This window comes from Patiria miniata, unplaced genomic scaffold, assembly GCF_015706575.1.
Source record: "Patiria miniata isolate m_02_andy unplaced genomic scaffold, ASM1570657v1 HiC_scaffold_3, whole genome shotgun sequence".
Taxonomy (NCBI): domain Eukaryota; kingdom Metazoa; phylum Echinodermata; class Asteroidea; order Valvatida; family Asterinidae; genus Patiria; species Patiria miniata.
The window spans coordinates 34,418,970-34,434,021 of NW_024037069.1; the positions used below are offsets into that span (position 1 = coordinate 34,418,970).

General features: G+C 40.3%; 1 protein-coding gene across 1 annotated transcript; it reads left to right on the top strand.

The window, feature by feature from the left end:
• The first annotated feature begins 2,991 nt into the window (after window positions 1-2,991).
• On the top strand, window positions 2,992-11,803 carry LOC119737717 (myophilin-like). Its single transcript, XM_038212266.1, has 6 exons — window positions 2,992-3,197; window positions 7,258-7,382; window positions 8,326-8,392; window positions 8,510-8,614; window positions 9,597-9,629; window positions 9,770-11,803. The coding sequence occupies exons 1-6, from the start codon at window positions 3,147-3,149 to the stop codon at window positions 9,950-9,952; spliced, it is 564 nt and encodes a 187-aa protein (XP_038068194.1). The 5' UTR covers window positions 2,992-3,146; the 3' UTR covers window positions 9,953-11,803.
• The last annotated feature ends 3,249 nt before the right edge of the window (window positions 11,804-15,052 follow it).

Sequence of the window (15,052 nt, forward strand, 5' to 3'; positions counted from 1 at the left end):
TAAGACTCGGCCCTCAAATTTTATTGAACACGACCTGCTTGACTGCTTCGCATAACTATTCAACCTGCTGTATGGTCTTACCTACATATTTAAGGATTGTCCACCCGCCCGTTGAAAAATCTTCATGGAAGTATAACGAGAAGCTTGGATGGAGGGTGGCAATTAAACAAAATCAGAGGTAGCTTGTTCCACTATTAACAGTTCTTGGAAGAAAAGATTGCATGTAAACATTTGTTCTTGCGCGCGGTGCTTCATTAAATTAGCAGTTATTTCCCTAGCCTTGGTCAATGCTCTCGTCGTTATTCGTCCCGTACGCGGTCAATCGTCGGCGTATATCCTCACGCGCTATGCACATGCATGTAAAAATACAGCACGAACAGTGACCTCACGCGGCCACTATTTTTATACGCAAATCAGTTGGGGACGATCGAGAGCCTTGGTACGGTTCAATCGTCCATGTGAGGTTTTGGTGGTGGTGCTCATTATGTTAATAACCTTAGCTGACCTTAAATGTCGTTTTCTTATTGGTCGATCGTTGCGTGGAAACTTGCATAGTGAAACGTGGCACCGTACATAATCCATACACGTACACGTTGTGTGTCTCTGCACACGGCACCAATGCACAAAAACTGTAGTTCCTGTCACGTCCGCAAAAGGCGAAAATAGCTGCAAATAATTTGATGACATCCGGATTTACCAAGGTGTGATTGGACACTCCACATATTGGCCCTGCCTACACTCATCTGTATTCGCATACGAGGTCGTGCGCTAGAAATCCAGCGCAAAATAAAGAAAAACAAAAGCTTTTGCCGACGATTGAACGAAGGCTCTCGATCGTCCCCAACTGATTTGCATAAAAAAATAGTGGCCGCATGAGGTCGCTGTTCGCGCTGTATTTTTACATGCATGTGCATAGCGCGTGAGAATATATGTCGACGATTGACCGCGTTCGGGACGAATAACGACGAGAGCATTGACCAAGGCTATTATTTCCCCTCCTTTCTCTTAGGTTGCAGTGTATCTCAGCGAATGTCCATAGACGTAGCCAGCGGGGGGGGGGGGGATAATTTTGTATATTGACTGCCCTTTTTTATTCAAATGCCCTTTTTTTTACCATCGTTACCCCCCCCCCCCATTGGAAATGTATACAAAAATACCATTTTCTTGAAAATGACTTAACACCAGGTGCCATAATTTTACAGGATGCTTTAGACAGTCATTTACCAACATCCTAGAAAGGTATTTCGTAAAAACTTGGTAGTTTTATTTTTCGATGTTTGCAAATGTTGTATTTTCCCTTTAATCTGGACGAAGATACCACCTTGTCCTGTCCAGTATCCACTTAGATATAGAGACCTTTGAGAAAAAGTTTTGCCATTTTGTGGCAGGCGGCCGTTATACGGGTGTATTTTTGTTTTAATTTCGCGCTTGTATCGCCCTGATAACCATTATGTCTGTGCGAACCTTATGGTGCGTACGCATAATCGCCAATTTTGAACAGCGCCCCCAACGACATTACAAAAAAATGTACCCGCCTCGACCTGCACATTACTCCAATTAGCCAGGCGCGGTTCTAGAGCCAATGGGGCTAGAAGGGTGGATCCGGACTTTTTTCAGGGAGGCGTGCTGAAATGTAGACCGGTTATTTTCTCCGGACATTTAGGCCTCCGAAAATCAACAGGTGGGGGCCGGGGAGGGGTGGGGCTCGTGCCATATTTTCAATGGGAGCGCTGATAAAATCCTAAAATCAGGCACACTATATAAACTAAAAGTGTATAAAATGCACCCTTCTCACAGCTATTTATTTAGAGGAGACCATTCGCATGTCACATTCTTACATTTTGCTAGTGCAATTTTTTGTATGGAATTTTTTTGGGGGGGCAGACAATTTTTTTTGGGGGGGGGGCTAACCTGTTTGATGAACTTAAAATTGGTCCGTCCATCCTTTTATTTGTATTTGCCATAATTCATTCATCATCGTCCTGTGAAACCCGACAACTTGGGTCTTGGGTCAGTGGCCGCACCGTTGCTATCCTTTGTGGACGAATGTTGTCGAGAAATACAAACGTGCGTCACATTCATACGTATGTGCCGCAAAATCTTGTTTCCGTCTCCACGGGTCCACTTCCATAAAAACATCCGCCCACGACATCTATTGTTCAAGACAGTTTATAGATCTTGCAATGTCAATAATACTAATACCACTGATTGAGCTTGGAGTTCAAGATAATGAGACAAAACACAAAATTACTTATATCTCAGTTCAGATATCAAAATTTAGTAGACCCTGGCGGATACCTACAGGTCACCCATAGTGATGATAGTCCACTTAATTTTCAATTTCAATGAATTTTCTTTTTCAGAATTTTTAAAATTTTTTTACACTTTGATGATATAGAATGATGATATAAATATTGTCGCAATGATATTACTTTCAAAGGCATTATGTGACAACCTGCATGCGTCATGTTTAACTTAATTAATATGTTATCGGTTTTATTTGTGTGGTATTTCAACTTTTACCACTCACATATAGCAAATTTACTGCGAGAGATGGCTTGTGGTATTCTTCAAAATCGATTTAGGGCGCAAAATTGCCAAGATAGGCTACATGCGTTAGGGCGAAGTCAGAGGGCAATGGTTTTGTATCGCTGAGATATTTGTTTCAATCCTTGTAATTAAATCAAAATAACAATACCTGTCCTCCGGCTCCGAGACAACTGCTCCGCAAATAAAGCCTTACAAATGTGACAATATTAAGTTCATCGGATTTCTGCAATTATATAGATGAAAGACTAAATTCATTTATTTTGTAGTATACTATTATGCGGGATATCCGAACGTGGGCTACATGGGTTTGGGGTTAAAATGCCACAAAAATGTGGTGAATGGAAGTTTATAAGACTGTGATATGTCATGCACAGTATGAAGGCTAACCACCGTACAATCGGATGTAAAAATGACGTCAGAATACTAACTCAGTGGTCTGATTGTGTCCATAAAAGGGAGGGGCTTATACGTAGACGGGCAAGGCTGACATTGACTGCACTTACGCTAGTGCTTTTACAGACAATATCCTGTCGAGTTGTGAGTAGAACGCAGTCTGTTTTTGAAGCGACTTTTCAGCACCAAAATCACCAGTAATCATGGCTGAGAGACCAAAGGGCTACGGAATGACTGCCGAGCTGCAGGCCAAGGTAGGTGGGGTGTAAGCTTGGGCAGACGTTGATACTAGGAAGATAGTTGCAGGTGGTTGATTATGCACGTACAAACCGGCGCCGTGTACAATGTACATGTACATGGTGTACATGTACTTGCGAGGCACATGGGCATGTACATGTACATGTACAACGCGCAACGTAAATCGAGTGAATCACCACTGTACATGTACTGCCCATTTCAGGAATTTACTATTCATAATTATAGGGTTGGCATGTTTCTTTGATTTTTGCCAATACACGAGGGAATCTCAGCCACTTTGTGCAGGAGTCGGACTTGCTTGGGCGTATAATATTGCAACCTTAACACACCATTGTGAGATTTGCATGTGACCATGAAAACACAATGCGAAGGACACAAACATGGCATTGGATGAGTGGGGGGTGTACGTCCTATAAAATAATTGTGCCAAATAGCCTTCAGTCTACTAGTACGTACATTACAGACTATTGACATTTATATTCGCTGCAGAGTTGTATACGGCCTATACCCATCATGCGGTTCTAGGGGCGAGGAGTGGATCCAGATTGTTTTTTTTTTTGGGCAGGGAGGCGTGCTGAAATGTACACCTTTTTTTTTTTACCCGGACACTAAAGGCCTCCAAAAATCAATAGGTGGGGAGGCCGGGGCGGGCTCTTACCATATTTTCAATGGGGAGCGCTGATAAAATCCTACAATCATACACACTATTTTGCCCAAATGACAAATGCGCACTTCTCACTACTGTTTTTAGGAGAAGACTGTTCGCATGCGACGCCACCTTTAAAAGCCCCCCCCCCCCCCCCGCCGTAAAACCGCGCCTGCCTGAGCCGTGATGGAGTTGTACAAAAAAGGGTGATGCGTTTACCATGTTCAATGCACCTTGGTTTATAGCACGCGGTTTTGTTTGGTTATTTCAATTTAGCATCAATGCACAAACGGCCATTCATTCATCATGTGCATATTCGAGCAAAACTAAGGCATTGCCCACAAAGATTGACTGCTACGCAGACCCTTAGCCTACCTAAAGCTACAAAATACTACTGAGTAGTAACCTGCAGTATATGCTTTTCCTTTCCATACGTGAAGTGTACACAACACACGAAGCATTAAAGTCTGTTCAACAAGTTTCTGCATAATTCAAATGAAATACTGGGGTGCTGGGCGTAGTTGCATTGCATCGCGACTTGTTTCCATAATGGCTGTGTCTGCAGCCCAAGGGACGATTTATTGCTTGAAGATCCTCTCTCACTTCCTATCAATTGCATGTTCTTTATTCAATTAACTTGACCTGAGTCAAGCGCCGTGATGATGCATCAAATCCGGTTTACCGATTTGATGAACCGAAAGGTATGGCTATTGACCGACAAGACTTATTATTTGAATTTAAAGAAGAAAATGGGCCATTAAACTCCATAGATTAAAACGTCATTTTACCTTGAACGTTCTGTTACAAAAAGTACCATCACTCTATTTTCATAGACTTCGTATTTCATAATGCATGTACCATCATAAATTCGGCCAGTATATACCATTGTGCAATAAACAATTATACAACGCATGTATAAATATGTGTATAATTATGAATGTTTATGAGCGCAATATGAGGTGACAGATGGAATGTTCCATTCCACGAGGCGAAAATGGAACATTTTATCTATCACTAAATGAAATTATTCTTCCATTACAAGAATGTGACATTCATTGTTGTGTTTTATGCAACACCTGAATAAATCCTGGTCATCTGATTGGTCAGAGCCGCCAAAACTGTGGCCGTGCGTTGGAACTTCTATTTACCGTGGATGGAATAGAACTGCTGTTGTATTGCCATGCGGCCGGGTCATGGGTTGGGACGCACAATTCAATGTCACGTCATCAACGAACCACCAATCAGATGAGGGCTTACTCAGACGTTGTATAACAATACATGTGCACTGACCTCTGTCTTTAGAAGAGTGCCAATATTTTTGTATTACACGTTCATTGTCACTAAATAGCCCTAACCCTCAAGGGTTCATTTGAATTACACAAAACTAGTTGTGTTAAAGTGAGCTTGGTAAAGAAAACCCACCGGGGAGCCTATAACGCATAAGATACAGTCTATTGCAGCCAACTTATGTAATTTACATTTGTTCCGTGTGGCACGCATGGGTAAACTTCTAAATGGAATATTGTATTGGTACTGATTAAAAGTAAAAAAGAAATGCTATTATAAGTGTCTGTTGAAGAGTGCGTATAATGCTTTATACTCGGTAGAATTATTCCGAGGCTCGGGGGAAAAAAACTTTTGTGTTCTCTGTCCAAATCAGCAGGAACTTGAATTATTGTCTTGTTAAGTTCAGCAAGGTCAAAGTTATTTTTCACCTTTATGCCGGTTTCTAATGAGATAATTCCCGCAGTGCGAAATGGTGCGTGAAAACACAGCAACATATTTCGCAAGTCGCAACTATAATATGCAATGCGATCCGCATACTGTTAAAACAGACAGTAGACCTGTGCAAATATGGCAGACGACATTGTCGAATTTTAATGAGCTTGTCTGAAGCGGAATTTCCGAGAGAGACATAGAAGGCCAATATTGTTTGTTGGTTTGTGATCTCTTGGTTTCCTGTTAACGACACAGGACAGGTTGCTAGGATCGAGGTTTCGCGCCAAAACAAACAATGACATTAACGGCACCATTGAATTCGATAGCATGGGACGGAAGTTTCAGCCAAACAAGCACATGGGTGTTTCAGCTCTTGGTTTAGTTTTACTGTAATGCGACACGAAGTACAGTCGTCGGGTTTCAACATAGACTTGATACTAGTCGTAGTTCGTGGCAGGTTTACCTATATACTTCCTTCTCGGAGGGAATACCCAAAGCATCAACATAATTCAATTGAATATGCAATCAGGTGTATCAGTGGCGGATCTGGGGTTTTCGGGGTTCCACCCCTCCCCCGTTCAGCTGCTGACTTATCTTTTGATACTACTTGTACTATAGGCTAAAGTGGGGCAAAAATATTATAAATAGTCCTAGATTGCTTTGGTTGCCTTGGAATGCAGGAGAAAGCATCCTAACGTATAGACTTCCCTAGCAGAGCGTGCCTTCACTACCCTTCATCGGAAAATAAATACCAATACCAATACAACTCTAAATGACACTGTAAATATGTGCAGTTCTCTTGTCCAACTTGTCTTTCATTTTTAAAAGTGTCTTTTAACAGTGTAACACCAACAGTTGCAGGAAATTTTAAAATGGCGGCCATCTTGAAAAAAAATATAAAAAATAAAAAATAGAAAGCCCCGCTTCCTCCCTTTTTTCAAAACCCCGGACGAGAAACATTTTTTTTATTCGGCCTTAAAGTTGTGACATTAGAGTTGCGTGCCTCGTGCTCTTTTAAAACAAGTGTACGTGTTTCTCCTCACGAAGTTTCAATTTGTATGATTTTTATTTTAACGGAAAAACTACTTTATTAAGATGTTTGACACCTGCAACCATCTGAAAAGGGGTTTTCATATTGCGCACAATGAACCCGCTCGGCAAGAGCCAACTTATTGTCTGGCAGCCATGAATTAGAATTTTGTGAAGAGAGAATTCAATAACAAAACGTCGCATTGAATATTTTTGTTCGATGTCTCATTCAAAAGTGATTGACTTTTAATTGCTGGCAAAATAGAAATTTAAAACATCTATTATTTTCAAAAGATCCAAAACTTGAAAATTGCTCGGGGAACGCGTCTTTAAATTACGAGTAAAATCCGTAAAATCCAACTTGTTTCCGACGCGACCACATTGTGTATTTTTATATACAAGGTCGTTTAGGTGGTGCTACCTTACTTGGTCTGTAATTGTTTTAACTCGTTACATGTCACAAGTAAGTGATGTATCACATTCACTTTTCCAGCAGCAGCTCATGACGTGTCTGAAATGTACATTCGCATTTACTGAACTGCTCTGTCGCCGTCCGAGCTGCAGTGCAAGTGATACTTTTGAGGAGATCCTTGGTTTCATACCAGAAAGAAATTATGTTTTGCTGATTTCATATATTCCACAATATATTCCACAATATACAGAAAGATGCCAAGTACGATCCAGTTGCAGAGCAGGAGGCCAAGGACTGGATTGAGGCAGTCACTGGGGAGCGTATCGGCGGGGCCACTTTTCACGAGGGTCTCAAAGACGGAGTCATCCTTTGCAAGTACGTCCCGACAGACTTCCCCACCCTGGCACCCTCTAAGAATGAGTGCATCCCTTGTGCTCTTCGACCCTTTTCGCTTGTATATGACACCACTTCCATACTGAGAGTTTAATACTTTTGAAGTCACCTAATTGCATCATGCTATTTTTAAACACTAGAATGCTTCTGAAAAGAAATCCCCTTCATTTCGCAATAATGGCCCTTATTACCAAAACCTCGCGTCCGAATCGCGTCCTTCTTTATTTTAAACCGATTAAGTTCCTCTTGAAAACAAAACCCATTTCAGCCATTTTTCCCATCACTAAAAATTATTGTGACCTGGAACCGTGACCTGGGGTCATTATTGACAAGCAGGAAATGTTAGCCGCATCCGTAAACCTCTTGTCTTGAGGGCTATTGTCTAGGTCCTTGTCCATTGCAACTAAGTGGAGAAAAGTGGACAACATAAACGTAGCCATTCTGGCTGCCCGTTTTGAACGCGGCCTTATAATCGCTTTTATTGTAGACTTTCTTTCCTGCACAATTTGGTGAAAGGAGTTTAGATGGCACAAGTTAGCACCATTTGTCACTTACACGTGTCACTGTACTTGGGGAGAAGCAGCTTTTTAAGTGTTTGTCATCAGAAATCGAATTTCGCTTGTGTTAATATGAAGGCCCTATGAAGGTGTTATGAAAAAGCATGATGTGACACTCGATGCGTGCGAGTCGGCCGTTTTGGAAAACGCAGCGAACGGCTCTGGAAAATAAGTTTTCGCTTTGGTACGAAACGTTCAAACGTTTAAAACGTTTATTTCTAACGTGAGTGGAACACTTCCCGAACTCATCGCCTTCCCGATCGTAGAGGATTGTAAAGCGAGTATTCAATCATATTGTCAGTATGCCATTAAAGCAGACCCATTTGCGAGGAAGAATTACAAAACTGTTATCTTTTTGTTTTTGAAAGGCTCGCTAACAAGCTGCAACCGGGCTCTGTCGCCAAGTTCAATACAAGTAAGATGGCATTCAAAATGGTAAGTCCCCCTTTATTTTCCTCAAGTAGCTGTTGATGTTGTGATTGTGGACTAACTAATTTTTCAATTAATCGAGTATGAATTAATTTTTTGCTTCTCAAACTCATCACCATGTAGATGGAAAATATCGGCAAATTTTTGAGCTTTACTGAGGCGTACGGATGCAATAAAGTTGATATGTTCCAAACGGTGGACCTGTATGAAGATCAGAATATGCCACAGGTAAGGCTTTGGACAGCACACTGTTAGTTTATTTAAGTTAAATTGGCCTCATTAAAACATCTATGCGAAGACTAGAATGTGAAAAAAATCTTGCTCGAAACGAGCTCAATGGACTTTATTCACAAGTCGGCCATATTAAATTAGAGGCGAGGCAAAGTCTTCATTTTTGGAACTTGCGAGTAGAAATGAAAGCAATGAAATAAAAGATCATTACAAATTAATACCAGTGGTATTTTGGTACTAAATGGTACTTGGATTTTACTCTCTCTTTTTCCTCAAAATATATAATTTAACCGCTGAGCTGACACAAATTTTTTTTTTGGGGGGGGGGGGGGATTTTAAGCATTTTTGAAGCCTCCGACAGAAACAAGTATACACAAAAAGCAAACGAATTATGATGACCTGTACCTCAACAAGTGCGAGTGCACAGTAAGCTTTGGCCGTGTTGCAAGAAGTCTTACATGAAAGTCTTGCATGAAATCTATCAAAATGATCCCTGCCAGAGTTTAAAAATGCGACGTCGAAAAGAGCGAAGCCGAAAAAAATGCGACACCGAAGGCACATACGAAACACCATACTTTTGGTCAATTTCCGGAGACAGACAGACAGACCAACCGACCGGCCACCAAGTGACATGTAGAAGCACCTGCCAGGGTTTAAGAATTGAAGTCAAATATAAATGTCATAATAACTGTGTGTGCTCAGTTATCTCTGAGAGATTGTGAGCAAAATATACACAAGTTAAGCCTGCTCGGGTGGGAGTCGAACCCGCGACCTTCACAAGCATCTCACATGTACGGACAGTAAATCGAAAAGTGCTTGTGAAAATAAGCCGTTTTCAATTATGTTCCTTTTCGGAGTTCTGACCCTACACGGGTGCAAACACAATATCAAAAGCCTATACATCTCTCAGACGACAAAAACAAATATGATCTTCGTCCCTTTTATTAACAGTTTGATGAAATTGTTGTTTTTGTTCCAGGTGATTAATGCAATCCATGCGCTCGGACGTAAGGTACGTATTTATGTGCATTATTTATTCACAGATGTAGATTTACGTTGTTTTATCTAAGGGGAATCAATAATGTTATCAAACGGTCACTTATAATCGATTAAGTAAACAAGGAGTATAATCTTCTTCGTTTTTAATTGCAGGCCCAGGCGAAGGGATTCAGTGGGCCGACACTCGGGCCCAAGGAGTCTGCCGCGAATAAGCGGGAATTTACGGAGGAGCAACTCAAGGAGGGCCAAAATGTCATCGGGCTTCAGATGGGTACGAACAAGGGGGCCTCCGCCGCCGGACAGAACTTTGGACTGGGACGTCAGATCAAAAGTTAGGGCCCCTGCCAAGTCAAATAACTACAAACGCAAAACCAATATGCAACAACTTCTAAAAAGATCATAGTTCATTCACCACACAAACTCAGACAACCGGTAATACTAAGAAAAGAAGGGGAATTTCATAAATCTATGCCCAGTCAGTAGCAAAGTCTTCTTAGAAACCACGTCTGTTAAATTCGACAGTTTGATAAAGGTCGATATATCAAATTAATACGTTGAGGTTTCGATGTGAGTTTTGTTGTCTTTTTGCTGGGGTATAATGACTTTAGATTTCATGCTGTCCGAAGTTGATGTTTTAAGACGGTTTTATTGCACAGTGCAAAGCCCTGTCCAAGCATTTAGAGAAATGACACAATGGTCCAAGTATAAAGTGAAAAGTACCTTTTTTCCATAAGTATCTCTAAAGGCTTTATCGAGTTTGACGTTGTTCGCAAACAACACATTTTTTTTCTGGTGACACTTTGACAACCTTTCAAGCAAATTTGCACAGATTTTTTTGAAGCCGATACTCTGCCCCAATAAATTTGAAATTTTGATTAATTTGTATTTACTTTTTTTTCTCGAATTAGTGCCTTCAAAAGAGATGCATGGCCTTAGCGGTTCCATTGTTTACTGTTCAAAAGTTTCTACTTTGAATAAAATGTCTTGGTATTTGGTTTAATAGAGTATTTTTTATATTAATAGATGCAAATTAGTTTGTCTTATAAAAAAAATACATATATAAGGTGTCCAAGAAACTCACGCAACCTCGTACTTTCACTTTGCAGAGACCTACTGACACTTTATGACTAGGATTTTGTTTTGGAAGGAAAATGATACCAATAACTCCTGATTCGGTCTAATAGTTTTGATTCCAGCGCCATGTTAGCGAACCAAAGTCGGGGACAACGGATTATCTTAACCCCTGACCTTGGTTCACAAGAATGGTGCTGGAATCAAAACTACTGAACAGAATCGGGAGTTTTTTGTTTCATTTTACTTCAAACAAAATTCCCTAGCCGTACATAATGGTTTAGGTCCCTGGATCCTGGAAAGAAAAGGTGGCGTGTTTCTTTTTCGACCACCCTGTATGGACATTTAGCACTCTTTTGTTTTGAACATTTTACGCATTCATTAGCAAACATATAACATTTGTATATCTATTATAGAGAGTGATGTTTTTTGACAAAGCGATGCCAAACTTATAGTGCATTATTGCGTATAGATTGATTTCAAGTGTGTATTGCATGTTTTACGTCAACTTTATTACGCAGGCAACGAGGAGGTCGAATTTGCGATTTTACGTTGACCAAAAAAGAAGTTATATTTCGCAATCTCTTGCGGTATTTCTGTAAAGTAATAATGCGTTTAATTATGCACAATCTTCCAAAATCTAACAGCGTCTTCCTTTGTGTTGTCATAGCAGCTTTACACAGGGTTTGGATTTAGCTTACGGGTAGACTAATGTAAAAGTACGCGACGCGTTTCGTAGTCTTGAGTATCATAAAAGTATGTTGTCCAATGGAGTCCAACGCAGCGTTTTTAGTGGATTTGGTTTAAACGACTCTGAGAATGAATTTTTTTATTTTTTTTTATTTCATCGTCATTATCAGTCTAACCCAATTAATGTTTTCACGCACTTCTCGCATTTAGACATTTATTTTGAACAATCACTAAAAGTTTAATAACATTTGACTGCATAGAAATACACCTTAATAATTTAGCGAATTTTTTTTTCTTCCAATTTTGGTTCAAATATCCCTGGATAGTTCTGTCAATTTTCTTTCAAATATTGCACTTTGACGTGATAGCTGTTATGCTGTTAACAATTGATATAGAAATTAAAAAGCAGAAATCTTTCAAAATCAATGTTATTTGTATCGGCGTATAATTCTTAGTTTATGGTTAAAAGTTCCTTAAATCGTGGCTTAATGTAAGGTAGAAAGGTATGAAGTGGAGAGGAAAAATAGGTTCATTGGGCTCAAACTTGAATTGTTGCTCTGGGTAGATGGCGGAACAGATGGAAGTTTTTAGGGTATAGAAACTGGACAAAACATGACCCCAAATCCCCCCCCCCCCCACCCAATAACCTTGGAAAGGACATTTCTGGGAAAGATTGCCATATAAGAAGTTCACTAATTTTCATCTGTATTGACTAACAAGCCTCCAGATAGCAATTTCATGTCATCAAAGTCAATTTGAGCAGTGAGAAAATACAAGCATTTTCTTAGAAAACACTTAGAATTTTTCAGTCCAATCTCATAGGGTTTGTACACAGGGTGTTGAGTGAACTTCGTATATGGAAATCTTTCCCATTTCTGACCCCGTCAGCGCGTGCGCGTACGCTCAGTTATCAAGAGGAGGCTTGTTAATGTCAGATAGAATACAAAACTTTCCTTTTTTTATTTTTGTTATATTTTGGATTCAAAAGTTACGTTTCCCACCACCAAACATGGATGTCACATGAAAAGTGAGCATTTCTGCGGTTTTTTGGTTCAAATTTTCCTCGATAAATGTCAATTTTTCAAAAAGCCTACTTTGAGATGACAGCTGTTACAAAAAAAAACTTGGTAAGGCAAAACAAAAAAAAAGTCTCCGGTTTCTGGTATGGAGCTTGCCCAAAAAGTGGTGCGGCGACGCGGTTTTTTTTTTTACCTGATTTTTTTTGTTTCAAATGTCGGCTGATGGCTGCAAATTAATGGTGCCCGACTAAACTTAGTGCAAATATATAGGAGTCCAGAGAGGCCACATAAAGCTTATTCTCGACCATAACCCAATCTAAAAACACGTTAAAATTGTGCAGCAGCAGGATTCCAGTCAAACAAATGATTTGGCTGTTTTGAGACATCATCTTTCATTGAAAAAAAAAATTTTTCATTTTGCCGACGCCCATGGCAACGGCGACGCGCTCACATTCCAGAAACCGGAGACTTTTTTTTTGGCCTAAAGGAATTAACAAAAAAAAATATTTCAATATAATTAAGTCATGTGTAAGTCGGCGTATAATTCTTTGTGTATTTAAATCATGGGCTTGATAAAGATCGATTAAAGGTAAAGTCAAGGGGCAAAAAAGGTTCACGAGTGGTTCATATGGTATATGGAGGAACATTATGAAACTTTTTAGGGTATAAGTGAAAACTGATGATTCAGGAAAGATGACAATTCAAATGACATTTCTAGTACCCCGTCGATCAGCGCAGCGCGTGCGCGCGCGCGTATGTCATATCAGATACAAATTTAAGTTACGTTTCCCACCACCAAACATGGATGTCACATGAAAAGTTGACATTTCTGCACAAGAATCTGAATGATCATGAGTTTAGAAAAAGAGCCAGGCTCATTGATGTACCTTATTCATGATCATATCTCAGTGTCGAAGTTTGTAGAATGCGACCTTGCAAACGCAAACCGAAGGTGAAATACCTAACCCCTGACGTCATACTAACTTCTAGGTTAATGTATCGACGACGGCTGATGCATGGATGGCCTTTGGGGGGAGGGGCGGAGAGGGCCGGGGGCGCGGCCGGGATCACATGAAGTCATTGATGTGTGCTCTTTCTTTACTTGCATAATCCCTTCATCCAAACCTTTCTTAAAAGTCAACTTTTATGCATCATATTCGCTCATCGTTTTAAGATAAAATCAGTCCTTACCCAAAATAACAAATTGTGTTGCGGCTGCCGGGGGCTTATAATTCAAGTAAGTATTATCATTGAGTACTTCTGCTGCTGCACGTGACATTTGTTGTTCATTACATTTACATGTACTTCATGGTCAAACTTCCTAAGTCTTCAGGAAAATCTTTCCAAAAAACAAGGGTATTACATTATTTCAGACGTGTTCGGGTTTTTTCCTTAAATTGTTTGATTCTTGTGTTTTATTTCGTTACATCATGACCTTTAACCCTAAAAGGTTTTCATAATTCCAGACAATAGTTTTCACATTATGTTTATTTGAAAATGCAGTTTCTCATGTCTGCTAAAACACGAAACTTAATACAAAAGAAACGAATAGGAAACTGTGCACTTGTAAACACAGATTCGTCCCGTAGTACCCGTTGCCTTAAATTTTTCATGCGGGAATAGTCTCGTGATCATGAAACTATCTGAGCTATAGAACTTTAGGTTTAACCTACCGCACCGGCCATCACAGAAGGACATCTTTTAATTCAGTAACTGCAACAATGAACTTGTGCAAAAGGTTCGCTCTTTGGTAAAAAAAACATTGAGGAGGTGCGGCAATAGAGGGCGCTGTTGGAGCTACTGCGGAACATTTTGGAAAGAAAAAAAGATTGACGCGCATGATTACAATCGACGCGTGCGCTGACCAGAGACCAGGGTTTTTTTGGGCCTTACTAATTTAAGCCAAGAAAGAGTGAAAACTGCAACTACCCAAAATTGGGTTGTTCTATAACCAGTTGTTTGGGTTATAATTTCTGGTAAATTCAACCAAAACTTGTGGTCTAGTATGACTACAACTTTTGGTTGAATTTAACAGAAATTATAACCCAGCCAAACAATTTTGGGTAGTTGCAGTTTTCACCCTTTCCTGGGTTCAGTTATAGTAACTCAGGCAATTTTTCAGTGGGACGGCTGTAGCTAGCTGTGCGCGCGTGTGCATAATTGTCAGTCCTGAACAGAACTCCCATCGACAGATGGTACCCGCCCCTACCTGTGTCACATGAAAATCGGACTCGTATGAAAATCGGACTCTTTTTCTCTTTTATTGGTTAAACCCTCTCACATGACCGGTCCCTCTCCTAATTATCTATGCATGAGCATGCGCGATACCACCGATGAGTCCGTATTTCATAAAACCTAAATTCACGCTACACCTGCACACCCGTGATGGAAGTTACTCCAAGCTGTTTGATGAACTTTTGGTCCATCCATCCTTCTACTTGCATTTCCCATGATTCATTCATCATCGGCCTGTGAAACCTGACGACCTGGGTCTTGGGTCAGAGGCCGAACCGTTGCTATGTCCACGAATGTTGTCGAAAAATACCGACGGCATTCATTAGTATGTGCCGCAAAATCTTGTTCCCGTCTCCACGGGTCCACTTCCAACTAAAACATCCGCCCATGACATCTATTGTTCAAGACAGTTTATAGATGT